This window comes from Mesoplodon bidens (assembly GCF_964165515.1).
Source record: "Mesoplodon bidens genome assembly, chromosome: 18".
NCBI lineage: Eukaryota > Metazoa > Chordata > Mammalia > Artiodactyla > Ziphiidae > Mesoplodon > Mesoplodon bidens.
Window position 1 is genome coordinate 2,446,021 of NC_138175.1, and position 26,772 is coordinate 2,472,792.

The 26,772-nt window shown below is 50.6% G+C and overlaps 1 protein-coding gene across 1 annotated transcript in view; it reads left to right on the forward strand.

Annotated features, from left to right (window-relative positions):
* Positions 1–6,165: 6,165 nt before the first annotated feature.
* Positions 6,166–26,772, forward strand: part of KLHDC4 (kelch domain containing 4) — a 58,809-nt gene continuing 38,202 nt past the window's right edge. The window contains exons 1-6 of the mRNA XM_081216130.1: positions 6,166–6,182; positions 9,177–9,280; positions 13,043–13,134; positions 15,775–15,853; positions 16,422–16,520; positions 22,433–22,569. Coding sequence (XP_081072256.1) covers positions 9,182–9,280; positions 13,043–13,134; positions 15,775–15,853; positions 16,422–16,520; positions 22,433–22,569 — 506 coding nt within the window. The 5' untranslated portion in view covers positions 6,166–6,182; positions 9,177–9,181. The remainder of the gene's footprint in view (positions 6,183–9,176; positions 9,281–13,042; positions 13,135–15,774; positions 15,854–16,421; positions 16,521–22,432; positions 22,570–26,772) is intronic.

A 26,772-nucleotide genomic window follows, 5' to 3' on the forward strand; every position in this document is an offset into this window, starting at 1 on the left:
CAAATGCACAGCCATTGGTCGGTGAGCAGGTTGTAGTGACACCGTGAGCCTTGCATGCCACCCATTCGAGAGCCTGCAGTTTCATATCCTTGTCCCAGAGAGAGCACCCCAAAAACGTACTTTCTGGGAGGTGGGCATTGGCTCCCGAGACCCCACCTGCTGTAGCACTGCTCTTACAGGCTTGCTACTTTTTTTTGGATGAATTGAAGGTAACATTAAATGCATTACTGTAGGGGAAGAAAATTTGCAGGCCAGAGACACCCAGAATGTCTCTGGCCTGCAAATTATTTTCAGCTGAAAACAATCAAGACACCAAAAGAGTTCGGGAAGAAACTTTGACCTTCCTCCAACTGCCCGAAGGACTTAGATAGAGGGCTTGTTCCCAGAATAGAGCTATCACCCGATATGTCTGCAAAGAATATGGGCCAGGCGTGGAGATCAGAGTCCACTCAGCGTCCCATTGTCTCTGCCCAGCCCAGCAAACAGATATTTACCAAACATCTCCACGTCAATGACCTTCCTCCCCTTTGAAGTCCCAAACCACCGCACTCACCATCCTCTTTTGTGTTTAGCTGAAAATGGTATTTAGGGCGAGGGTTTCGGCCATTTTGGTGAGTTACTCAGCTTTTCTGGATCTCTCCCATGTATGCGTGTTATTAAACTTTGATTTTTCTCCTGTTAATCTGTCCCATGCCAATCCAACTCATAGACCAGGCAGAAGAACCTAGAAGGTAGAGGAAAAGTCTTCCCTGACATGACTCATGTAAACATATGCCCCACGTCCTCATCAGAATTTGGTATTGTCAGTGTTCTGGGTTTGGGGCATTCTGATGGGTGTGTGGAGGCGTCTCCTGGCTGTTTTAACTTGCAGTTCCCTGATGACATATGATGTGGAGCATCTGCGTTACTTATAAAATCAGTAGTTAATGATGCCATCCTAGAGAGAGGCTATCTGAGAGGCTGGGAGGTAAGACATTTGGATGGGGTGTTAAGGCCTCCTCGGAGTGGAGCCCCACCTGGGAGGGTCCGGGTGGCAGTGGAGCATGAGGGCCTTGCACAGCTTCACAGCAATTTCACCAGCCTCACGACTTTGCCTTTGATCAGCTTCCACCCATTCCCCGGAATAACCTACTTTTTGTTTTTACTCTCAACGTTGACAGTGTTTCCGGGGCCCATCGAGGCAGAATGCCCCTCTGCCCACCCCAGGCCTTCCTTCTCAGGCCAGAGTGAAAAACACTAAGGAAGGAAGGGGGGCGGGGGATGGAGAGAGAAGGAAAGAGAGAAAGAAGGGAGGAAGGGAGGGTAAGGAAAAAGCGTTGCCTGCCACTCCATGGCTACAAGTATCAGGCCTTTGGCCCCTGCAGTCGCCCACCAACAGTGAGGGGAATTCAGGATGGAAAAAAACCAGGAAGCACCCTGTGCTTTGGATACAGATCCCCCAGATAGTGAAGTTACATATCTAAGGAAAAGTTTCAATGACCCCAGATTCTTGCATCTTTCCATACAAAGAAAAGCACACTAAAATCATTAACTTGAGATTCCGTTCTTTGTGATTAACAGTAATCTTTTCATGCTTGATAACACATTTTTCCCAGCAACTAATTCCTATATATCCTGGCTTCTCCCTTACCTCTTCTGAGAGGGGTATAGTCCTCAGGAAGGTCCCCGAATAAACTTAACTGACAACTTTTACGCTGTGTCTTTTCCTTTCAGTCAAGAGAAAGGAGGAAGGAAAAAGAGCAAGTGTGAGACAGGAATCGGGGTGAGAGCCTACACCAAACCCCTTCGTGGGGATGTTGAGGATCAGAGTTGAACAGTTTGCTACGAGAGGATCAAACCTGCAGTCAAAGCTGCTTCACAGGGAAGGTAGGACAGGCGTCTTATTCAAAATGTGTCGCCTGTGCAGTTATTCACTGGTCCTCTGTTCCTCTAATAGATCTTTCTAGATCTTCATTTTCATTTCCCTTGAGTTTTGATTTCCCATATGTGTGGCTCTTAGTCTTTGGGAATGGATGCTCCACAGGACATTACTGTGAAATATTTGACCAGCTCACACATTCCCCTCCTCTGACCATGCTGGACAAATCTTCTCTGTATCAAGTCGTGCTGTCATCTGGGGGCTTTGATTCATTCACTGGTTATTCATAATTTATTAACATTTAGCAAATAGTGCAACATTTTTGTCAGGGGGATACAAAGGTGAATGAGATACAGCCTGAGGGAGACTGACACCTAGCGGGGGAGAGACACAGCACATGGATAACTATAAAGCCATAAGCTCCTAGCGTATCCTGGGGACCATTCCAGGAAATGCGTTAATGGGAAAATCTTGACTTACTTGGAAATCAGATAACATGTACATTATTCCTGGCATGCCTTTGAAACACTGGGCACCACTTAACCAATTCTCCATTCCGGTCTTTGAGTGCTAACAACGTAGAACTCTCAGGTTTTGATGTAGAAGAAGTCTTTGTTGCATTTCACGTGTTTTGTATTAATTGCATCATTCATGAATGATGCAGTTAAGGGCCAAGGATAGGAGGATGTGGTTAGGTCTCTGCCCAGAACCTAGGTTTCAGAACTGCGTTTCCGTGAAGGGTTAACACCTGGCCCCCTCCAGATGGCCTGAGGTCAGAGCCTCTCCGGAAGAGGCGGGAGAACAGCCCTTCTGGAGCATTAGAAAGTTTAGTGCGTGCGCTATCTGTTTTCAAAGCCAGGCAGCCGGAATTTAAGGGGCTATGGCTATGAACCCTGAGCATAAGTTGTTGACTGTGAGATGATCAGGCTTGAAAACCGAGCTGGTTCCTGGGTCAGGCAGGATTAAAGGGCCAGATGCTCAGAACAGTGATGATATGGGGATTTTATTTTTTTATTTTTATTTATTTTATTTTTTTTAATATTTATTTATTTTTGGGTGTGTTGGGTCTTCATTTCTGTGCAAGGGCTTTCTCTAGTTGCGGGGAGCGGGGGCCACTCTTCATCGCAGTGCGCGGGCCTCTCACTGTCGCGGCCTCTCGTTGCGGAGCACAGGCTCCAGATGCGCAGGCTCAGTAGTTGTGGCTCACGGGCCTAGTTGCTCCGCGGCATGTGGGATCCTCCCAGACCAGGGCTCGAACCCATATCCCCTGCATCGGCAGGCAGACTCCCAACCACTGCGCCACCAGGGAAGCCCGATATGGGGATTTTAAAAAATCAACTTAAAGAATCACCAATATCTCCAACTATTTGGGCAAGGAGTGTTACCTTTTTAAAAACAAATTTAACCTTAGGGACAGATTTGCAATTTCGCACACTGTGTGTTCTCTAGGCTGGTGCCTCGAAATCTGCGTGAAGGATAGCTGGCTTTGGGCTGTGTTTGGGTAGGTTTAGGGGACACAGTGGCTGGGAAACGGATGAGCAGTTGCAGGCTCACAGGGCGGCACGCAAGGTCGTTGGCTTCATCACAACCTGTTCCCTGACTCGCTGTGATGTTACGGGTTCCTTTCGAGCTTGCAGTTAACATACCCAGCATGGCTCTGTCTTTTGTTGCATTTCCTGCACTATTATCTAGGTTTTGGTGTTTCCCCCTCCCCAATTTTTGCATCTGATGACTTACAGAATGTCCTTGATCTTCATGTGATGGCTCCGATATGGGTGATAAAGATGGGGCAATGCAAGAATGAAGAAGGCCCTGCACTTGTGAGCCAAGCAGATGATGAAACTACAACACAGCTCTTTGCTTAAAATCAGTCAGCAGGAAACTCCCCCACATGCTAAGCGTCGATGTGCGTGGGAGCGAAGAAATACAGGCTGTGCCTGTATTTTCCGAATTTTAAAAGTTAGTACATATTAATGACACACTGAAAAATACCATTTAAAGACTGAAGCAGTGCTGTAATATGGTAGACTAAGTTATCTGGACCAATCCTCCCATTCAAACTACAAAATGATGGATAAATGTTGAAATGAGTTTTTTTTTTTTTTTTTTTTGCGTTACGCGGGCCTCTCACCGCTGCGGCCCCTCCCGTTGTGGAGCACAGACTCCGGACGTGCAGGCTCAGTGGCCATGGCTCACGGGCCCAGCTGCTCCGCGGCATGTGGGATCTTCCCGGACCGGGGCACGAACCCGCGCCCCACCCATTGGCAGGCGGACTCTCAACCACTGTGCCACCAGGGAAGCCCGAAATGAGTCTTCTTAAAGGCATCAGAAGGGTAACAAGGAGTAAAGACTCACCAAATTGGAACCTAATGGGAAGTACACACAGAAAAAAACTGAGTAGAGGCCGGGCTCTGAGACGGCTTTTGCTTCCGGCATGGGCAAGTGTTGCCATGTTTGCCTTGGGTTTGACGGCCTCAAAGGGCAAGGAGAAAGCTCAGCAAATCCAAGGCTGTCCCAGGTGGGAGCTACAGGGCCATTCCCTGCAGATGAAGCTGAGGTGCCAAGAGCTGTGCCTGAGGATGAGGGTGCAGCAGAAGTAAGCCTGCTGCCCAGAACCTCGGGAACAGAGAAAGTCACCCCAGTGCCGAGCGGGGTATGTGGGAAGGCAAGGTCCCTGAGATACTGTAACCACATCCAGGCTTTCCTCGGATTCTCAGCCTCAATTTACATCACCTGGGTTGTCCAAAAGAAACTTAAGACACTAATCTGGACTCAGGATGTCATGAGTTGGCAGTGTCTGAGGCTGTCTGGCAGAAGCAAAAGCAATTACCCTTGGGAAAAAGATGCTTTCGCTGAAATCTTTCAAAGGTTATTTACAAGCAGTTCTTCAAGGATACGAGCAGCATCACTGCAGCACAAACTGATTAACATACATTATTTAAGGACAAGACAAGCTTGAAAACATCTCCAGGGAACTGAAAGCTATGAAAGTGATCCAGCAGATTTGAGAAAAATTGAACCTCTGAAAATTACTAATCATAATAAAAAAATTATATGGACAAGTTAGATGTCATGGGGCTGAGCAAATAATCCACGAACCAGCAGATAAACCAGGAGGAATTATCTAGAATGCAGCATAGAGGGACAAACAGAGGGAAAATGGAGAAGAGAGGTTAAGAGACCCAGAAGAAGAGAGAGACGAGGGGGCAACAGCATCCTCTGAAGAGAGGATGACAGAGAAATCCCAGACCTGTAAGGCCACCACACACAGCCTCATGAGGACCAGCAATTCCCAAGCAAAGTGAATACAAAGAAAGAAATATCTAAACATATCTTAGTGAAACTGCAGGATAATAGAGATGAAGAAAAAAACCCGCAAAAGCAGATGGAGAAAAAATATTACTTTCCAGAAAGATCTTTAGAAAATCTTCAAATATCTGGAAACGAAATAACACACTTCTGAGTAGCCCAAGGGTCAAAGAAGAAATCAAAAAGGGAATCAGGAAGTGTCTTGAACTGAACGAAAATCAAAACAACATATTAAAATCTGTAGGATGCAGCTGAAGCAGAATTAAAGGGAAATGGAGAGCACTGAATTCTGAGATCTCTCAAATCAATGAATTGGATTAGAAATAAATAACAGAAAGATCTCCAAATGTTTGGAAATTAAACAGCACACTTTGACCCCAAAGAGGAGAAAGTTTTGCTTTCAGCCACGATGGGGCAGAGAGACTGGGTTTCCCCTTTCCCCTCAGATGTCTATTAAACTGGACAAAATACATGAAACAAAGGTTTTGATGTCACTCCCTCCCTTGCCTTCCCTCTTCCCTTTCTCCCCACATCTTCTCCTTCTGTACTTATTCCCTGCTTCATTTCACAGAGCATTTGAGGAATGTCATCATGTTGATCTCATTAGAACAAAACCTCCTTGAAGCTGGTGGCTGGGTCTTCTGTTTCGTGTCTCATGTGTCCTGGTACAACATCCCTGCATTGTGGTAACTAATTAATGTTGTTAAATGAAATGATCGTCAGCCAGTTCAAAACCGTGACCCCACTTTGCAGCACAGAGAATCTCTTAAATTTGTATTTTGCTTTTTACTTTTCTAAGCTTTTAAAATTTCACTTGATTCTGTCAAGAGTTCTGTATGATCACTTTCCAGGTGGGAAAGTACAAAGACCCACTGCATCTATAGCATACTTGGGAGATCTCTCCAATTACACTGATTATTTGTGGTGAGGGTAATTAGATGTTAGGTGCATTAATATTTTTTTCTCTTCTAGATTTCAACTTGAAGACAGCAGAGGGCGCCTGACCACACAAAAGGTACACTCTAAATGTTAATGATATATTAGATTTAAGATTATTCATTAAAGTTTCAAAAACGTGAATTTCACTAAAATAGGACCGTGTACTTAATCTCTCTACTATTTTAGGATTCTGATCTCATTTTAAATGTTCTGTTCTCCTTCTTTCTTGGTAATGAGAGTTTCAACCTCACGTAAATCACCATGACACTATTAATTCCAAGAGCCTTCCAATTGAGCTTCAAGATTCTTTCAGATAATAAAAGTAGAAAATCTTCCATCTACCAGATCCTTCCAAATCTTCAGCAGGGAATAGGCTCCCCCTTCCGTAGCTCTTAAGAGGCGACCACTGTAATGTGTTGCAGACAGATGGGCTGTGACTGAAGGGCCATCTTACTTCAAGTGTACTGCCTCCAGGTTACCCAATATTCTCAGAAAAGTATAAAAGGATTAGGCATGGGCTTCCCTGGTGGCGCAGTGGTTGAGAGTCCGCCTGCCGATGCAGGGGACACGGGTTCGTGCCCCGGTCCGGGAGGATACCACATGCCGCGGAGCGGCTGGGCCCGTGAGCCATGGCCGCTGAGCCTGCGCGTCCGGAGCCTGTGCTCCACAACGGGAGAGGCCACAGCAGTGAGAGGCCCGCGTACCGCAAAAAAAAAAAAAAAAAAAAAAAAAAAAAAAAAAAAAGGATTAGGCATGCTCTTAGTCATATTGCACTAGAGGGAAAGTAACGGTTTCTGAGGAGCACTAGTGAGGCTTTCGCCATTTGTAGCTCATTATTGAAGGCAATTATGTCTGCAGGTTCAGGGGCCAGGTTACTGTGAAATTCTGCAGCTCCCTTCCAATTGGCTTCTAGCTGGTTCTTTTCTCTATCATCTCACATGTTCTCACATTCTCCTACAATCAGTGCTGGGGATGGCGGCAGCCTGAATGTATTCCACCTCCCCATCCCCCCCACCCCCCGTAGTTCCCCAAATTTTATTTTTCTTCTTTTTTTTTTAAGATTTAATTTTTAAATTTATTTTTAGCTGCGTTGGGTCTTCGTTGCTGTGCGTGGGCTTTCTCTAGTCGTGGCGAGCCGGGGCTACTCTTTGTTGCGGTGCGCGGGATTCTCATCCTGGTGGCTTCTCTTGTTGCGGAGCACGGGCTCTAGGCGCGCGGGCTTCAGTAGTTGTGGCTCGAGGGCTCTAAAGCGCAGGCTCAGTAGTTGTGGCACACGGGCTTAGTTTCTCCGCGGCATGTGGGATCTTCCCGGACCAGGGCTCAAACCCATGTCCACTTCGTCGGCAGGAGGATTCTTATCTACTGCGCCACCAGGGAAGCCCTGTTTTTCTTCTGAAAGACTAGGTTAATGCACAAGGCTTGGAGTTGGCTGAAAAAGCATTCCTCTCTGGCTGCTCAGAGATTAGTAAATTGATTGGATCTAAGTTGATTTTGTTACCGATCAGGATTCTTGGACTCCTTAATCAATAGAAATTGATAAGAGGCCAGAGAAGAGATTCAGGCAAGGCTTTATTGGGACTTGTGCTGCAGCACGAGGGAGCGAAACCAAGTAGCAGGTTCCTTTGCTCGCTCCCTGACGGGGGTGGGGGTGGGGCGAGCTTGTACCTTATATGGGGTGAGGGCAGAGGCGGGTCCACAGGTTGGTCCCCAGCAGTGGCTTGGGTGGTCTGCCCCCCCATCTTGGCGGTGCTGAGTAGAGGGATCATTTGCAGTACCTGTGCTTTGCTTCCTGACTCCTCAGAAGTGGCAGTTGGGTCTTTGGTCTTTTTGTATCTTGTTCATAGTTTGCCCCAACTGCCACATGCATGCAGTTTTTGTTTTTTTTTTCATGCAGTTATTTTTAATCCCTTAGTTGCTTTGTCTTTTGTTTGGAGGAGATTTGTCCAGGTGCAAGCACTGCACCAAAAGGTCCCAGGTCCCAGCCTGTCTCAATTTCTTTAAGGCTGAGCCTTGTGGCGGTTCACCCACAAAGTAGGAAAGGAGATTATTTCCTGATTTATGCTTTTCCTTTGCCAAATGTTTGCTTGTGCTTGTCCTTAATTTGTCCTGTTTCCTTGATCAGAAGCCCAAAGATGACATCTTCTAAGCAATGAGAAGCGTTTTCACTCTGCTCTGTCCAAACCATAGCATTCCACGTTCTACCTGTGGTTTTTCCCATTTACTAAGTCATTTGAGTCAAATGCTAGTGGGCGGTTTTGGCTTCCCAGACTTGGAACACTGACTGCTCTTGGAGGGGGTGTCATCAGCCCTGTTCGATCATGGAGAAACAAGTCCCCTCACACAGGACACTTAAGGAGTCACCTAGAAGGCGGACTGGCAGGGCTGTTTTTCTTGCTGAGCACAGTACCCTCAGCCCCTAACAATATCTGGTGCTCAGGGTCTGCGAATCCTTTAAGTGTATAAGCGTCTCTATGGGGAACGAAGCCACAGCAATCATTTGACTCGTACCAGGGTTCGCGCTGACAAAACGCGGCTCATTTACCAAGTCACCCAACTGGGTCAGTGTGCAATGTGCACGCACTAAGCAATATGCGTAAACACGGCAGACACTGAAGCCAACCTTCAGGCCCGGGCCCGGTGGCGGCGGGAACAACAGACGTCGAGTCCCCGGGAGGAGGTCTCCGAGCTGAGGGCGGACGGCACAGGGACGGGGACGGGGCCCCACTGCTTCCAGGCGGACGCCACCCGGAGCCCGAGGCCCCCAGGCCCGTTTCCAAAGGCGTAGCACAGAGAACCGGTGAAGCATCCATCCCGGGGCCCAGGCCCGCCAGGCCCGCCCGCCCCGCCCCGCCAGCCAGCCCCGCCCCGCCAGCCAGCCCCGCCCCGCCAGCCAGCCAGCCAGCCAGCCAGCCCGCCCCGCCCGCCCGCTCCGCCCCGCCCCGCCCGCTCCGCCCCGCCCCGCGGGGTGCGGGCCGGAAGTGACGCGTTTCTGCGCGCCTCCCAGCACGTATTTTTTGCGCGCGGCGCGCCGCTCGAGACTCACAGGCGTCTCGGCATCTCCTCTGACCAGGCGCGATGGGCAAGAAAGGCAAGAAAGAGAAGAAGGGCCGCGGGGCGGAGAAGACGGCCGCCAAGATGGAGAAGAAGGTGTCCAAGCGCTCGCGGAAGGAGGAGGTGAGCGGGGCCGGAAGGCGGGCTGGCCTCCTTCGTCCCGGGTCTCGTGCGTAGCCGGGCCCCCTGTGCTGGGCGCTGGGAGGGGCCGGGCTGAGCGGGCGCGCCTCCGCAAGCCTCAGTCCTCGGCTTTAAAAGAGGGTACGTGATCCTCACGGCAGCCCTGAGCAGTGAGCGTCAGTGGAATAAGTAAGTGGAACTGTGGGGCGCTCCAAAACAGTTCTGTCTCTCTCCGTCTCTGTCTCTCCTTCTCCCTCCCTCCCCCTCTTACTCTCTCCCTCTCTCTCTCTCTCTCTTTAGCAGTGTCTACAAATGGATCAGTGCTGAACTTAGAGGAGAGCTCTCTGCTCTTAATTGACTTGCTCACGGGCTCCCTAACCCGGGGCCGTTTGTAGTGGTTAATGAGTGCTGCGTGCCAGGCATTGTGCTCTCTGGGCTTTAATTCTTACAACCAATTGAGTTAGGTAGCTTTGGCGTCCCCATCTGACGGGAAATCAGAAGCTAACAGGTTACGCGCAGCTCAGGGTCACACAGCTGTGAGGTGGCTTGGAGCTGGAATTTGACCGGGTGTCCCTGATCCAGAGCTCTTGACCGCATACTCTTGTCCCTTTTCTTTCTAAGGCATTCGTGTCTCCATTTCCTCATCTGTCAAATAATGGGGTTGAGCCTTTTCTCTCCCCGTCTCCTGTCGTTTTTTGCCAGCGGGACTAAGCGAGTGGTCTTGGGGGACAACTTGGAGTTCTGCCCAGTGCAGAACTCATGTCTCAGATACCTGGTTGACACCTGCAAGTGGCTGTCGTGCAGATTCCTCCCCTTCTACACTGTCCTATTGAAGCCCCATCTCTTCACCCTGCTGAGGAGACCTGCATCACCTGGGCTCACTCCCCTCCGGCCACACAACTCTGTGCTGTGTCTCAGCTATGCCACCTTCTTTCTGCACCTCAACCCCAAATACATTCTTCTACACTGGCTCCTTTTCATCTTTCAGCTTGTTTTCTGTCACCTTGGAGAGGCTTTCCCAGACTAGGCTGCCTGTGCTACCAGACCTGCCCTGTCCCAGCCCCTCAGCCCAGTGATTGTGATGCTCAGCCGTTTGAGAAGTGCTGCCTTAGAGTGGTAGGAGGGAAGCTCACCTGGCTCCTGGACCTTGTTTTAATCTGGTGAGATTTGTTCAACGTGCGGGCATGGGGAGCGGCTACTGGATTAACTGGCAAGAAGTGGAGGAGGTGGGGGTTGAAGCGAGTCACCCGACAGTCACCGAACCAAAGTTGGGTCCTCTTGCCTGCACACAGCAAAACCAACCTACAGACCCTGGGTTGTGGTGAGGGAAACAGTGGGGTTTATTGCAGGTGCCCAGTAAGGAGTCCAGGCAGCTGGTGCTCAAAAGACCCGACCTCCCTGAAGGCTTTTACGGAAGGTTTTTAAAGACAGGGTCAGGGAGGGGGGCTGTGGGCTGTGTGATCAGCTTGTGGACATTTTTCTTGTTGGTTGGTGGTGAGGTCATCAGGAGTCAACATCATCAACCTGTTTCCAGCCCGTCTGGGGTCTGCCTGTGCTACCGGTGGCAGCACGCAGTTAACTTCTTCCACCCGGTGAGGGTTTCCATATCTGCGAAACAGCTCACAGGACGTGGCACAGAGTATCATCTGCAGCTGTTGAGGAGGGACTAAAGGTCCTTGACTTTAAGATCAAACTATTATTATTTTGTCTTCCTTAACCCTTCTTTCTTCATTTTCTTCCTTCTCTGATTAAATTTATTCTTTGGAACTCAGGAAGGCCTAGAAGGCTGAAGTTTTTCTACAGACAAGAGGCAGGCAGAGGACATGTGGGCGGGGGAGTGGGGGGGAGGGGTGCGGTTTCTTGTTCCCGGAAGGCTTCATAGGGTCCTGCTCAGTTACACAACTGCAGAGCCTGTGCTCCTAACTAAGGGGTCGACGAGGCCTGCTCCCAACCAGAGACACCGTGGTCGTGCCTGCCCTCGCGTGGCGGGGTTTGATGCTTCCTGCTGGCCTAGCCAGGCGGGTGTCAGTGCCACTCGCCCCAGGACTGACACAGCAGCTCTCCCTCCAGGCCTGCTGCTGCTCGTCACAGCCACGCCTTCCTCCCACCTTGTTCCCGTCTTCCCTTCTCCCTTTAAGGAAGATAATTTCTCGGTTGAGTGACAGTGGACTGGGAGCTCTGAGCTTATTGAGGCTCCAGCAGTCACTTCTCCACACACGTCTTCCTGTAAGGGTCCAGCAGTTTAGTAACTTGTCTTGAGTACCTAGTTACACATAGGAGTAGCAGGATGATGGATGTTTTTGTGGACTCCCGTGAAGGTGAAAATTGGTAGAGCCAGTTGGATCCTAATTTGTCAATACCTAGAAAAGTGGAAGCTACAGCCTAGCAGTTACACACCTAAAGGTTTACCTTGGAAACATTACCCCCAGCTACACAAAGACAGGTACTAGAACGGCCGTGGTAGTGTTTCTTGTAAAAAAGAAAATTTTGGAGTTGACCCGCATGTTCCGCAGCAGCTGGATGGTGGAGAAGCCATGTAGCTCCGCCACCGTGACAGTGAATGGGCTCAGGGTGTCAGACCTTTCTTTCAGCAGCGTTAAGCAGAAAAGCAAGTTGCAAGGGAATGTTCAGTACGATAACATTTACATGGGATTGAAAAACCTAAAACAATAACGTATATAGTTTAGGGGTACATAACGTGTAGTAAAAGTATAGAGAGATGGTGTGAGAGTAACGAGTCCTCCGTTCCAGAGAGTGGCTGCCTTCGGGAAGGTGAAGGGGGTACACACGGTGGGGGCGGGGGTGCGGGTGGCTGTTCAGGCCCAGGGGGTGTGATGCTCTGATGAAAGGAGCCGAGAGGAAGCCAGTGCGGCTGGGAGAGCGAGGAGGTGGGGTGGGACGTGAGGCAGGCGAGGAAGGGAGGAGGGTCTGGAAGACCCGCTTTTAGGCCCTGCAGAATGTGGAGCCTGGGAAGGAGAGCCGGGGCAGTGTGGGGTGGGGTGGGATGGGAGGAAGGATGGGGGGACAGATGCCAGGTCTCAGCAGGAGCCAGGTGCTGGGCTGAGCATTGAAGAGAAGGATGGGAGGCTTTCCCGTGACAGACAGATCGTGCGTCACTGCGGGGTGGGCGGCACTACCGTAGATGCAGGGACTGAGGGCAGGAAGACTGAGTTCCAACGCTGCCCAGCTGTGCACGGAAATTGGCGCCTTAACGTCTAAATTGGTTTCTGCGGTCCTAATGGTGGAGACCTTCGTACACGGATTGGCTGCAGCTCATAGATGTCGGGCCCCCACCGCGCAGGCGCCATTCTAAGCAGACTGACATGTTTTGTTCATTTGGAGCTTATGTTTTGTTATGTTGGTGGGAGGGAGGTGGAAACTAAATAAATAAGTGAACAAGAAAACATCAGACCCTGCTCTACAGACAGCAAAGCAGGCTGGTGCGGTGGCCCAGGCTTGGGTTTCCAGGGGTGGCTGCAGGTGTTGGCGTGAAGTTGGGTGGGCTTGTCTGAGAGGAAGGCCTTGGGGGGTGGGGTGAGGGTTTGGAAGGAGATGATGCACATGCCGTGCGCGGGAAGGTCAGGTCCTGAGTATTTGCACATGTGTCAGGTTCTGTGTGTTTGAAATGGGAGAAACAAGTTGTAATTCACGGATGTGACTGGATCCCGGTCAGGTCAGAGGGGCTGGGGAAAGCTGACCCAGGCATCTGGCCACGTGATAGGGTTTAAGAAAACGTCTCACGTGTGGTGGCTTGTCTGTCTACAGGAGGACCTCGAAGCCCTCATAGCCCACTTCCAGGCTCTAGATGCCAGAAAGACTCGGATTGTGGAGACACCCTGCTCCCCACCTTCTCCAAGGTAAGCAGCACGGACTCTCCAGTGTAGCTTCTGACCTGAAGTTTTCTGGTATAGATTGGAAAAGTGCTTGAAGTAGGCACCGTGTTTTCGTAAGTAACCGGACACTTGGGACATTTCCATCATGAAAACCCGCCAGATCAGCTCCCACAAAACATTTTTTTCACTTCCACTTAGGAAGAATGGGAGTGAGGCACCTCAGCTTCATTGTCATGTAGAAACACAGCTGTGAGGAGGTCTCCCAGCACAGCTGCTCTGCCCGTCAGGGAGGTTGTGTGGGCTTGGTCGCTTGCCACCTGGTGACAGTCTGTGGGCAGTCCGTGAGCTTCTCCTTGCTTCTTAGGTTTCTAAAGGCCCATCACGGTGCGAAACTTAAAATCATGATAGCTCTTTGCTGTGTTTGTTCATAATGCTTTCAAATTCTCATGTGAAAAGTGTGACCATTAAACGTAAACTGTTAGCCATTTTAGGTGGATTTGTAGTTTATGTGAGGAGCTCCAGCATCTTTTGTAGGATTTGAGACCCTGTGGAAGGAGCAGGCTGTGGGGTTTCTTTTGTTTTTTAAAAAATTAATTAATTAATTAATTTTTGGCTGCATTGGGTCTTCGTTGCTATGTGCGGGGTTTTCTCTAGTTGCAGAGAGTGGAGGCTACTCTTCATTGCAGTGTGCAGTCCTCTCATTAAGGTGGCTTCTCTTGTTGCGGAACACAGGCTCTAGGTGCGTGGGCTCCAGTAGTTGCGGCTCGTGGGCTCAGTAGTTGTGGCTCGCGGGCTCTGGAGTGCATGCTCAGTAGTTGTGGCGCACAGGCTTAGTTGCTCCGTAGCATGTGGGATCTTCCCGGACCAGGTCTCGAACCTGTGTCCCCTGCATTGGCAGGTGGATTCTTAACCACTGCACTACCAGGGAAGCCTCAGGCTGTGGTTTTCACTGGCTTCTTGCTCCTTTCTTCTCGTCCCCTTGGCTCCGGAATGCCAGTTCTCTAACTTGATCCAGGGATTCAGGCTCAATAGTTCTTACACTTGGCTCCTGGCAGAGCAGAGGCCGGACACGGAGTGCATCAAGCTAGGAGCCCAGGGAGGCTGAGTGACCCTGATAAGGAGATGCCGTGTCCTTTGGAGAAGGGGAAATGCCTTAACTGCACGAGCATCTGGGGCTGTCCTGATCAGCTGAGAAACGATTTGCTTTGTTTCCCTCAGGCTTGAGTGGAGCCCTTGGTGTAGCACGTCCGGAAGGGAGGTGGTAAGAGTGCCCCCTCTGCTTCAGTGGGTGCGGGGCATGGCCCCGAATCCCACGACTTCGCCCCTGGCGTGCGATCATTACCTGTTCAGGGTCGGGAGCAGCGTGCTTACCCCTGAGCAGACACAAGCGGCTTTGCAGCCGCTCCCAGAGTTGCAGATCCTTCTTGTTCTTCGGCTCTTAAATTCCGTTAGGAATCTGCTGTTATTTTCCTTGTATTTATCATGTTACCGTTGAGGCCAAGCATAAGAGTCACACATGGTAGGTGGACGTTTTCATCTGAATTGTTGAAGCAGGTAAATCCTGGAGACCTTTGAGGCTTTATCTGAGGGAACTCACTTTGAATGTGGGTCGCCTTGTTTTGGATGACATGTTTCCTAAAGTATGCTGCCCCAAAAGGCCAGGTGTAATGGCGCAATATGATGTGAGACCCTGTCAGTTCCATGGGTCAGCTGGGAAGCTTCCTGGCAGAAGGGAGCAGTCGGAGCTGAGATCTACAGGGATGCGGACGTTTCGCTGGTAACCTTAGTACCTTCTCACCTCCACCCATCTATCGCATTACGGGAAAAAACCCATGAAAATTATCAAGTTTAAGTGTGTACGTCCCCACGTCTTGGCTCAGAGGTAGTTTAATGGGGACATGAGGATGAGGTGCTTGGTTGTACCAGAGCCCAGGGTGCACTATCTTGATTTGAGGGTTTGACTACAGAGTTTCTCAGCCTATAGAATGTCTCTGTCTGCATTAAATCCCCAGGAGAAAAACAGTTTTCAGATTTCCCAGACTTCCTTGACCTTGAAACCCTTTTCCCTTTGAGAAGCGTCCTGTGGGATTAATGTGGTGGAGGGCACCTTGGGGAATGCCGCTCTGAGGGCTTCTGCAAGAAGGGTACTTTCCCTCTCAGTCACTGTACCCTTCATTACTTCCTGCTGCAATGGTCAGGACCTCCTTATAATTCTCTTATGGCTATTCCCTTGTCCTCGTGTGTGAAGTAAGTAGGGAAGTATTTGCATTTTCTAGATAGAAGGGATCTGGGTTGTATACTGAAATGCTTCAATACTGGACCTCTTAGAACAGTTTAGATTGTGATTTAAGAGGATAGACCTTTAAAACAGGACAGTTCTGGAAAATTGGCGCATAAATAGGAGCCCCTAGACTTCCCACTGCTGATGATTTTCAGCCAGACGCTGTGTGAGTAGCCCCTGCCCTCCTGGGAGACTGAGCCTGGGTGTTGGTGTCTTGATGGTGAGGCCTCAGCTTCGGTCCTCAGTGCCAGGCTCCTCCTCACAGAAGTTTAGGACACGCACGTCCCTGGTGGTGAAGCCCTCTGATGGAAAGGAGAACGGCTCTCAGTTTGGGCGTCACGTGGTTTGATTTTGTGTTGAGCTGCTGCTTGTATCTCTTGCAGGTTAAATGCCTCACTCTCCGCTCATCCTGAGAAAGCGGAATTAATCCTTTTTGGCGGTGAATATTTCAATGGCCAAAAAGTTAAGTATATATTTTCTTCTTTCCCTCCAAGTTTTCATGGGTCTCATTTAGAGGACACTTCATTTTAAGCTGATATCAGATATTCATGGTCCTTTAACTCCCCTCTTGTGTGTCTACATGTCAGGACTGGCCTGGGCCATGGTCCTTGACAAGCCACCAGGGCCCTTTAGGGACCTTTAGGGTCACGCCTCTTACTGCCTGCGTGAGGTGGGCCAGTACCCTGTTGTTCTTCCTCATGATGGGTTTCCAAAGGTGTTTGAATAGTGCTGATAAATTGCAGAGCAATTGATAAATTGTAAAACCTGTAATTTTTATTTTTGAGCAGACCAGAAAGCCCTGTGTTTCAGAGCTATAGATGAAACAGTTCCAAAATCCTGAGTTCGCCTTCCCTGCATGGCGGTCCAGAGATGGTCTTTGTCATTGTGTCATCATCCTGAAGGGTCCGGGGACCAGCCTTAGAAAACACGTTTCCTGGGGAGAGCTAGTGATTGAGATCCTACCTTCCACTTGCTGTCGCTTGTATGGAAGCACCATTCGTGACACTAATGTACCTTTTCCTTTCTGCAGACTTTTTTATATAATGAACTCTACATCTACAACATCAGGAAGGACGCCTGGACTCAAGTCGAAATCCCCAACCCACCTCCGAGGCGTTGTGCTCACCAGGTACGTGTCCGTATGGCCACCAGCCTCCCCTCCTCTCTCGCTGGGGCCCTGACTCAGGATTCCATGACAGACCTTTAGAGCTGGTAACGGCGGGCAGCCTGGTACGGAGAGGCTGGACCCTGCCCCTGGTCCTCACTTGGCTGCCTCCAACTTGGCCTTGTTTCTGAGCTGCTTCACACTCAGCCTTCACCTGTGAGGCTGGAGATGAACTCCTGCTCCTCCAGGTGGTGTGAAGCCAGGTAAAAGTACCGACGTGGTGCCTGGCGTGTAGCAGTCAGGAAAATGCTCCTGTAGTTGAGTGAGAGAGGCTCCCACAGGCTCAAGATCTGTTGACCAGAGAGATGAAAACAAAAAGGCAGAATGAACGGTGTCAGCGGTTACAGCAAGTAGCCATTGCAGAGTGAAATGAGTGGCGCCCAGGGACGCTGAGGGCGCAGCGCCAGGTCGGCATGCTTTCCGCTCGTTTCCACTCACCCCGGCAAGCTCCGTCAGAGCCGATGACTTACCAGGGAAGGGTCCTGGTTTCATGGTTCCACATTCGTACGCTCCACGAGGACAGGCATTGGTCTTTCTTGTTCATTATTGTACCCGGGACGGTGTTGGGGCTCAAAAGACAATCTGGAAGAGTGATACCTCTCCAGTGTCAGCCTGCTGCGGCACGGCTGAAACATCCCTCCGCAGTGTGTGGTTCTCTCTTTTCTAATCCTGTGCTCAGAAGAGCCTCCCGACTGAAATGGGGTCTGTGAGCGCGAGCTAACTGCCTGAACTGCACAGATGTCTCGTGCACAGCCGGGCTTGCCGGCATTCGGACTGGTTCATCTTCTGGAAGAGAGGCGTGCCCTGCTTTCTGATTTAAAAACTAGACCTTAGTAAGGCTGGGTTTTAATTAATAAATGGATCTTGGTAAGTCTAGTCCATTCACCGGAGCCCTCTCCAGTTCCGAGAATGCATCCACCCCAGGCCTCCAGGCTAAGCACTTAGTCCTGTCCTGTCCTGTCCTATCCTGTCCCATCCCGGCCCATCCCGGCGGGGAGCACTCCCCTCTCAACGCCTCTCCAGTTCCTGGGCCCCAGGAACGCAGGCTGAGGTGTTTCTTTGATGTTCGTTTTCTTATCCGTTTTAATCAGTTATTAACTCTGTCCTTGAAGAATTAGTGTCATAAAAAGTCTTGGAGATTTTTCAGTAAGTTACTTCGGCAGGCTCCGGTTTGTATGTACATCTTGTGAGTACTTTATGAGTCTGAGGCTTAATGTTACCCTGTAGATAAGGTTGGCTTGCTGTTTACTCTGTGAATTTCACAACAAATCAGGGCTGTGGGAAACAGATAATTGGTTATAAAGTCTTTTGCCTAAAGGTCATTACAGTTCAAATTCCACTACGTTAAATTCTGAGACATAAAAATTTCCTCATGGGACTTCCCTGGTGGTCCAGCGGTTAAGACTCCGTGCTCCCAACACAGGGGGCCCGGGTTTGATCCCTGGTTAGGGAACTAAATCCCACGTGCTGCAACTGAGACCCGGTGCAGCCAAATAAATAAATATTAAAAAAAGGTTTTTCCTCATTATGGACTAGGTTAATGAATGTGATGACAAGCCACGTTCTTTATCTTTAATCAATTGGGGTAAAATGAATAGAAAGAGAAAGCTTATACGTGGACCCTTCATTCTGGCTTTTCTCTCTAGATTTTTGGGGGGTTATTTTATCTTGTTCATTCATTCATTCGTTCATTTAGCTGTGCTGTGTGGCTTGTGGGATTTTAGTTCACCAACCAGGGGTCGAACGCATGCTCCCTGCATTGGGAGCGTGGAGTCTTAACCTGGGACTTCCCTGGCTGTCCAGTGGTTAAGTTATTTTAGCGTGTAATTTGAGAGTTCAGTGGCCTTTTCTAAAATGAACACAGCCAGTGAGGGAAGGGGAAGGGTCACGAGGCCCACTGAAGGTGTGCCTGACGACGACCTGTCGGGCCTCACCTGTCAGGCCTTGGCTGGTGCTCCCCTCCCGGCACCCGCCCCTGGGGAGGATGTTCAGACACTCCTGCCTGGACGGGACGGTTGAGGGGTGGGGGAGTGGGAGGTGCGGGCGGGCGTAGGCGGAGTCCACATTTTGTTACTTGCCTGATGGTTTGTTTCTCCCCAAGCAATGACTGAGTAAACGCACTTGAAACAAAATGCATTCTCTCCTACGGTAGGACAAAAGGTTCCATATGGTTAAAAAATGTCACCTCTGTTCTCATCAGCCTTTGTGCAAGCATGAGCAGTAAGTAGTTTATGTAGAAGAGTTATTGTTTACAAAACGCCTGTTCCTGAGTGAGCAGAATTGTGCTGACAGTGCCCACATGAGCTGCAGAAAGGGTTTTCCTCCACCTCAGTCACAGCTTCACTGCCGTCCATCCGAGAAGGTGTTGCAGACTTGTTCCTTGGGAAATTCTGAGCATCTTTAACATGCAAGGCACTCTTCTAGGGCTGGGATACAGCGACAAAAAAGACACATTTGCCATTCTTGGTGATGTCCCATATTTTGTGTTTTCTTTGGTCCTGATGGCCTGGCACGTTTTTAGGACTGGGCTTACACAAAGCTGACGTATGTGGCTGATGTCAGAATCCATTCACAGAGTCTGTATGTTGTTTGGACTCCATTGTGCCTTTTTTTTTTTTTGACCCTTGGAGGGAGAGTTGTGAACTTAAGGTTTTCTAGACGTGATTTTATTCCAGTTCAGACAACAATACAGAAACCCAAACACCTGGGAAGCATACAGCCTCATGGGACAAGTAGCAAAGTAGATGCTGGCTAGGACAGCCCTGCCTTGTATGGGGAGCAGTGCCATCCTGCTTTGGTCACTGGGCAGTGCTTTGCCTCTGTTAGATCCAGGGAATGTTGGTTGTTTACATGTTTGTTTATTATGTTCATGTTTTCTTCTAAGTCTTTGGACATATTTATAACTTTTGAAGTCCTTGTCTGCTGATTCTCTCATCTGTATCATTTCTGGGTCTCTTTTTGTTTGTTTGTTTGTTTTTGTGGTACACAGGCCTCTCACTGTTGTGGCCTCTCCCGTTGGGGAACACAGGCTCCGGACGCACAGGCCCAGTGGCCATGGCTCACAGGCCCAGCCGCTCTGCGGCATGTGGGATCTTCCCGGACCGGGGCATGAAGCTGTGTCCCCTGCATCGGCAGGTGGACTCTCAACCACTGCGCCACCAGGGAAGCCCTCTGGGTCTCTTTGTATTGACTGACCTTGTTGATATGGGTCACATTTTTCTGCTGGAACTGTGTGGTTAGATGATAGACTTTGTGAATGCAAAAGCAGATCTTAGGGAAGCCTGGGCAAGCCCCAGAGCTGAGATACATCCCTGAACACTGGAGCAGTTCTTGTCTTTTCAGATTCTCACATGTCTTCTTATTTACAACATTCCGACTGGAGTCTTCATACTCCTTCTCTGTCAGGTTGTCATTGTTCTGATGCCTTCTGCAGTTTCAGCCTGGCCCACGAGGAGACAGCGTGCTCAGTCTGTGTCACGCTAGTAAAGCAGGTGGTGTTTGGGATGCCCAGACCCCTCCTGCCACGAGCGTGACGCCAGTCAGCAAAGTGCCGCTGGAGTGTTGACTGTCTGCGTTTGTTTTCATTCATCAACAGATGATGAGTTGCGTTCTGGTAGGTGGCTCAGCCTCGTGCAGATGACCACGAGCCTTTGGAGGCTTTCTCTAAGAATGGTAGCTCTACGGCGTGGCCTTTCTGTGGTCCCTAGTGAACGCCCTGGGTATCCATTGGCACCTTTCACTCTGGTTGGAACTTGTCTGTCTCCGAGCCCACTGTGAGCTCAGGTCGTTTTCAAGTTTTCAGCCTCACAGTGATGGTGCCCACCCTGTGCCCGGCCTCCGGTGGTCTCAGTCTGCACACGTGCAGCTTAGTGTTTATGGGCTCCAGGGGAACCCACCCAGACTTCAGGGGGCTCGGCCCTGCAAATTCCAGCTGCCTCAGCATCCTGGAACTCTGGCTTCTGTTTCCTCAGCTCAGCAGGACCACGAGGGTGTGAAACTGCCTGTGGGGTCAGAGGGCTGACCTTGCTCGTTTACCGTGTCTCAGGATCACGGTCCTGCACGTCGTGCTGTCTGGCTGTCGTGCTTCATAGGTTTTGTCCCGTTTCCTCCTTGTTTACAGTGGGAGGGCTGGCATGGTGCTGATTGCTGAGCCTGGTCAGAAGTGGAAGTTTTATGCCTGTCTGTAGTTTGCATCTTCTCTTGAGTAGTGTGTTAGCTCTTTCTTGGTGTTTATGGTCTTTGAGGAGGAGATTAACACAGAGCCCTCAGATCACTGGCCATCAGTCCACCTTCGTGTCCCCAGAGTTCTCTGCCTGTGATGGGACGTGGGAGACACACTCTGGTCACAGTCTTTTTTCTTGCCTGGAGTTTGACTTCATTTTTTAAGAATGGCTCTGAAAACTGATTATGTAAGTAATAAATATTCATTGTGAAAAAAAAATGAAGATAACGAAAGCAGAGTAAGTTCATTGTCCATTCTTCCAGAACTCCTAATTTATATTTTCTGTATCTTTTCTCTGCACCTGTGATTCATATTTCTATGCATTTATATTTCATATTAGTTGGACTATACACATACATACGTGTGTATACGTGTGTGTGCACATATATACATGTGTATATGTACGTATATATACATATATTCTCCCTGTACTGTTTTTCCCAGTTAATGCATTATTTGTGGTGTTATCCTGGGACATTCAGTAGCTTCTTTTTTTTTTTTTTTTTTTTTTTTTTTTTGTGGTGCGCGGGCCTCTCACTGTTGTGGCCTCTCCTGTTGCGGAGCACAGGCTCCGGACGCGCAGGCTCAGCGGCCATGGCTCACGGGCCCAGCTGCTCTGTGGCATGTGGGATCCTCCCGGACCGGGGCACGAACCCGTGTCCCCTGCATCGGCAGGCGGACTCTCAACCACTGCGCCACCAGGGAAGCCCTCAGTAGCTTCTATAATATGATATTTCAAAACTACATTGTATTGCGTAGCGTGAAAGTACTCCCTAAACTTTATTAAGCTCAAAAAAACGTGTTAGGTTTGGGCCTGAGCTAATCCTCATGTCTGGTTTAAAGATTTGAAGTGATCCGTTTCTTTCTTTATAATTACTGGGGTTTTAGAGTCCTAGGAAGCTGGCTTGTCTCTTGATAGGTCAGTCCAGAGAGGATGCACAAGACTGAGTGAAAATGGTGCGGGGGGTGGGGGCACATCACCCTAAGTGTGTCGCCAGGACCCTCCAGTTAGTCCAGGGCAGGAGCAGCATCGGTGATGGAGCCACAGTTCTGCAGTATTAAGCTTAATTAGGTGAAGGACCGCACTGCAGTGCAAGCCCCAGGGTGCTCGGAGGGTGCCCACAGCGGGCCTTCTGGGAACCACCATCTGACCGCCCAGTGTGTGCTTGTCCGTGGCGGTTTGCGAGGGCAGGAGGCATTCACACGGGCTGCTTTGGAGCACCTGGCGTCCAGCTGCCCCCAACCCAGTTCCCCTGCCCCGGCCACACTGTGCCTGCTGCCGTCGGCACTGCTTGTGAGCCCCTGGCCAGACGGCCCCTCGACGGGTTCCCGTCCCGCACCCCCTTGGTGTGAAGGACGGGCCCAGTTGCCCCCTTTGCTGTTCGGGCCCAGGGCTGGTGACTCTCAGGGCGGGCTGGCCCACCAGTGGCTTGTGTGGCTCTGTCAGCCCAGGCGGTCCCACCTGGTTCCCACGTGGCCTGTGAGTCCTGGGCCGTCAGCAGAACCACAGAGGGGCAGGCTGCGAGAAGGACCTGATGGGGCAGGTGTTTGAAGACGAGGTCAGGGCTTGGCGCCGGGTGTCCTGGGGGAGGGGCTCCGGCTTTACCTGAGAGCTGTACGGCTGTGCCCTGACCTGTCGCCATTCTCTCAACAGGCTGTGGTGGTGCCCCAGGGCGGCGGACAGCTGTGGATCTTTGGCGGGGAGTTTGCCTCTCCCGATGGAGAGCAATTCTACCACTACAGGGACCTCTGGGTCCTGCATTTGGCCACCAAGACGTGGGAGCAAGTCAGGTAAGGTGGGGAGCATGAGCCCTGGGCCCGCTCCTGTCCCGTCCCGGCGTCTGGGGTGCACGGTGATGGCATCGGCTCTTGTAGGAGAATTCCAGGGCTCCGAGGAGCGCGGATGCCCCATCTGGGAGATCAGTCTGGCTGGTAACCAAAGTGAGGGAAGAGCTTCCCCTTCACGGAGCGGCCCGGCCCGGTGCCGGCTGCCTGACATCTGGCTTCGGGAAAGGCGCTGCCAGGGTCTCTGGGACCAGTGCCGCATCCAGGCTTGTTTTCCTGGTCCTCCCTCCCCTCGTCAGCGTCAACAATGATCATGTTTTCTTGCAGTTCTCCTGTCCGTTTATCGCCCCAGAGGCAGCTCTGGGTTTCAGCTTGCTGCCCGTGGAGTGCCGTGTCACTGAGAGGAAGTATCCTGCTAGGTCTGCTTGACATAGGAATAGTGGAGCGTGTAAGAGGAAGGACAGGGAAGCCTTTATGTCGCTGTTCAGTAAACCAGGCTCGGCCATGATTGGTGCTCAATTCCTGCTTCTGTCGGTGACATTGAGGTGTGGTTGTCACGTTCACCCCTGCGGTCTCCGTGACCAGAGCCACACGCCTGACTCTGTAGAGAGATGGACGGTGTGTCTGCATATAAATTATGTACGAGAAGAAGCTTAGTAGCATGATGGACTGAAAGTGGAGTCAGTGGCTTTGCCCTCGTGGGGCACATGCGCGTCTCTGGGGCACCAGCTCTGTATTGTTAAAGTGGCCGCCAGGCTCCCCGCCTCAGCGGAGCGGAATTCAGGGGGGGTGCAGGGCTGCAGGTCCTGGGACTTGCATCCGAGGGAGGTCCCTGGAGGGTGTGCTCCGTGGTCCCCTGAGGGGCCTTTTAGGAGCCCGTGAATACCGGGCTGTCGGCCTGCTCAGATCGGCTTCCAGCCTGGAGTGTTAGACCAGCCGTGTAAAGAGTTGACTGTGAGAGTGACTGGAAGGTGCTCAGAGATCCCCATGCTCGCCAAGCTGCCAGGGAAGCTCTGGAGAGCAGTCCTGGTAAAGTTGGACCCAGGGTGGGCCTTGTGTGCTCTCCCGAGCGCCGCCTGCATCTTCTTGTCTTACTTGCTCTGGGAAAGGCATGGCAACTAAGAACTTTTCATGTTAAAAATTGATTTCATTGTGTATATGTTGAGACCTAGTCATTTTCATTTTCCCCTTAATTTAAAAGAGTGTTCAGGCGCAGAGCATGTACCCTTTTTTGTCTTTCTTGCCTTGCTTCAGTTATTCTTTTCAAAATCCAGTTATTTCTTTGTTCACTTCTGGTGAATTGGTTCTTGATGTTTCGTTGCATTTTTATCAGCTTTGGTAGCTTTTGCCTGTAATGTATGAGTGAGGGATGGTGAATGGCTCCGTGAGGGAGCAGCACCCGTGGGGCCTGGTGTTGATGGTGGCGGCATGTTGTGGGGTGTCCCGCAGGGACCTGCTGGGCTGTGTTGTGGTGCGTGCTTTCTCGTGGCCTTCAGATGTTTCCGGTTCTGTGACAGGTGTTGCAGGTGTTCGCTCCAGGGAAGCAGGGAGGCACTAGTGACATGCAGTCACCGCCCTTTGCAGAGCTCGCCGTGCCTGCTGCCCCATTGTGTTCTGTGAGACCAGCGAGGAAGGTGTGCCCTGTGTGGCCCGTTCCTTGCTGTTGCAGTGTCTGCAGCCACCGTGTGTAGGGAGCACGCACGTCTCAGGGAAGGTTCCCTAAGTGAGTCACACACCGGAAGCCACAAGAGGGTGATTGTCTGACCATGGGAAATGTTAAGGTTTTTGTGTCAGGAATGATGCCACCAGGAAAGTGTGGGAGTGGTGACAGGTTTACAGTGTGAAGCGAGCTCACGTTCAGAAGAGAGACTTCGTGTAGAGTAGTGAGCAGCAAGCGGCCGGACAGAGAAGGCAGCCACGAGTGGCTCACATGGAAGATTGCACTGTCAGGCGGCGAGGGCTGGCCAAGCAGGGGTCCCTCCCGCTGGCTGAAGTGTCGGCAGGCAGCACCCGTCGTTCCAGCATCCTGTTGCTGGTGCCTGCCCCTCGACCCCACGTTCACTTTTAGGAATATACCCTAAAGAAATGTTCCCTCTCATTTTGTACAAAAAAGCTTGTACAAAAACCTAAGATGCAGAGCAACACGTGCCTGAGTGTGTGCCAGACTGGGCCAGAGAGCCAGTGCAGGCACACATGCACGCACACACACAGTCCAGGAGGCTCTGGATGTTTCCGGGTTTTCTTCTGATTCCTTGATCTTCTCTTCCCACCTATTCTAGTGTTGCTCCATTTTAATCGCTATAGCTCTGTGGTTTATTTGGATAGCAGGAAGGTTTTTCTCATTTACTTCAAAAATTTCTTTGTCATGCACTCATTTTTTTTTTTAATTTTTAATTTTTTTAAATATTTGGTTGCATTGGGTCTTTGTTGCTGCGCGCGGGCTTTCTCTAGTTGTGGCGAGCGGGGGCTACTCTTCGTTGAGGTGCATGGCTTCTCATTGAGGTGGCTTCTCTTGTTGTGGAGCACAGGCTCTAGGTGCGCGGGCTTCAGTAGTTGTGGTGTGCAGCCTCAGTCGTTGTGGCTCGCGGGCTGTAAAGCGCAGGCTCAGTAGTTGTGGTGCATGGGCTTAGTTGCTCCACGGCATGTGGGATCTTCCCAGACCAGGGCTGGAACCTGTGTCCCCCGCATTTGCAGGTGGGTTCTTAACCACTGTGCCACCAGGGAAGCGCCACTCATTTTTTTCATAAGAGCTTCAGAATGTTCAAGTTCTGTTTTATAAACATTCCAATGGGATTTCGATTGGATCGCAGTTTGTAGGTTTCACCTAGGGAGAATTGACATCTGTCTAACCCTTAGCCTTCCCAGTCGGGAACATTTCACTTCCCTCCTCTTCGGAGTCTCAGTTAGGTTTATTTTTTATCCTCCAGAAACATTTAAACCGGCCCAGAGGTAGAGTTTCAAATTCAGAGGGCATGTGTTCCTGGACCCTTGTCCCCGGGTCTGACTTTCTCCCCAGGCACTGTGGGCACAGCTGTCTGCAGCGCACAGGTGTTTTGTCTGGGGCAGTTCTTACTTGTTCTCAGGGTCCACCCTCGCTTCACAGTGTAGCACATACTACCGCGGGGTGGCTGCCCTATCTGCGCTTTGGAGGGGGTGTCTTAAAGAACTTTCGAGGTTTCACAGCAAGAGTCGGTGTTGGAGTGGCTGGGAGACCTGTCAGCCTGGGGAGATGGCTCAGAGCTGAGAGGATACCTCTCTGGGTGATTCTTGGACTTTCGTGCACCGATTAGCACCTAGGGAGCTCTGAAAATGCATGTTCCTGCCCTCGTCCCCCCAAACATCAAGTCTGATTCAGAGCCGCGTTAAAACGGGGCTCAGGAATCTGCATTTGACAGTAACCCCTCCCCACCCCCCTTAGTGACCTTGATCCAGGCGGCCCTGGATCACAGCTGGAGGCCTCGCCTACTGGCGCGTCTCATGCATATTTTGAGCACTGTTCACTAATGTGAAAACGTCGCCTGCCTTTTCAGAAGTAAGAGAACTCGTGTAAAATGCCTCTTAGATCCTTAACAATGAAAAACAGTGTGGGTATTGCTTTTGTAATTTACTGCTTATTCCAACATGAAAACATCACCCCACTGTCGTTTGGCAAGGCTGCGCATGCTTCATTGCCGAGGCCCGGGCGTAGCCGCGGAACCAGGCGGACTAATTGATTACTGACGTCGGTCTGTCGCTCCTGGGGGCTGGGTTACAGCGCGTGGGGCTTTGCCGTGGAGCTGCGGCCACGCAGAACTGGGCCTGGTTATTAACGGCTGACACAATGGCCGCTGTCCCCTCTGTAATGTTTTCTCACTGACCTCAAAGAAACGGGAAGGCGCTTCAGCCAGAATGAAGGCTGAGTTTGCTATTTCTGGGGAAGATCACTGAGTCTGGGGACATCCACATGGTGTGAGCTCAGATCATGGGAAAAGTGCAGGAAGAGGTCACTGTGAACCGAATTTATTCAGTCTCCTGGACTTGGCCCGGCACTCTGCATTCTTTTTGCCATGCTGCACGGCTTGCGGGATCTTAGTTCCCTGGCCAGGTTTTGAACCCTCGCCCTTGGCAGTGAGAGCACCGAGTCCTAACCAGGGAATTTTGTACATCCGTATTTTAGGAAACATTTTTCACCCCCAAGGGGGTAGTTTTACGTTTGGGGAGACTGAGACC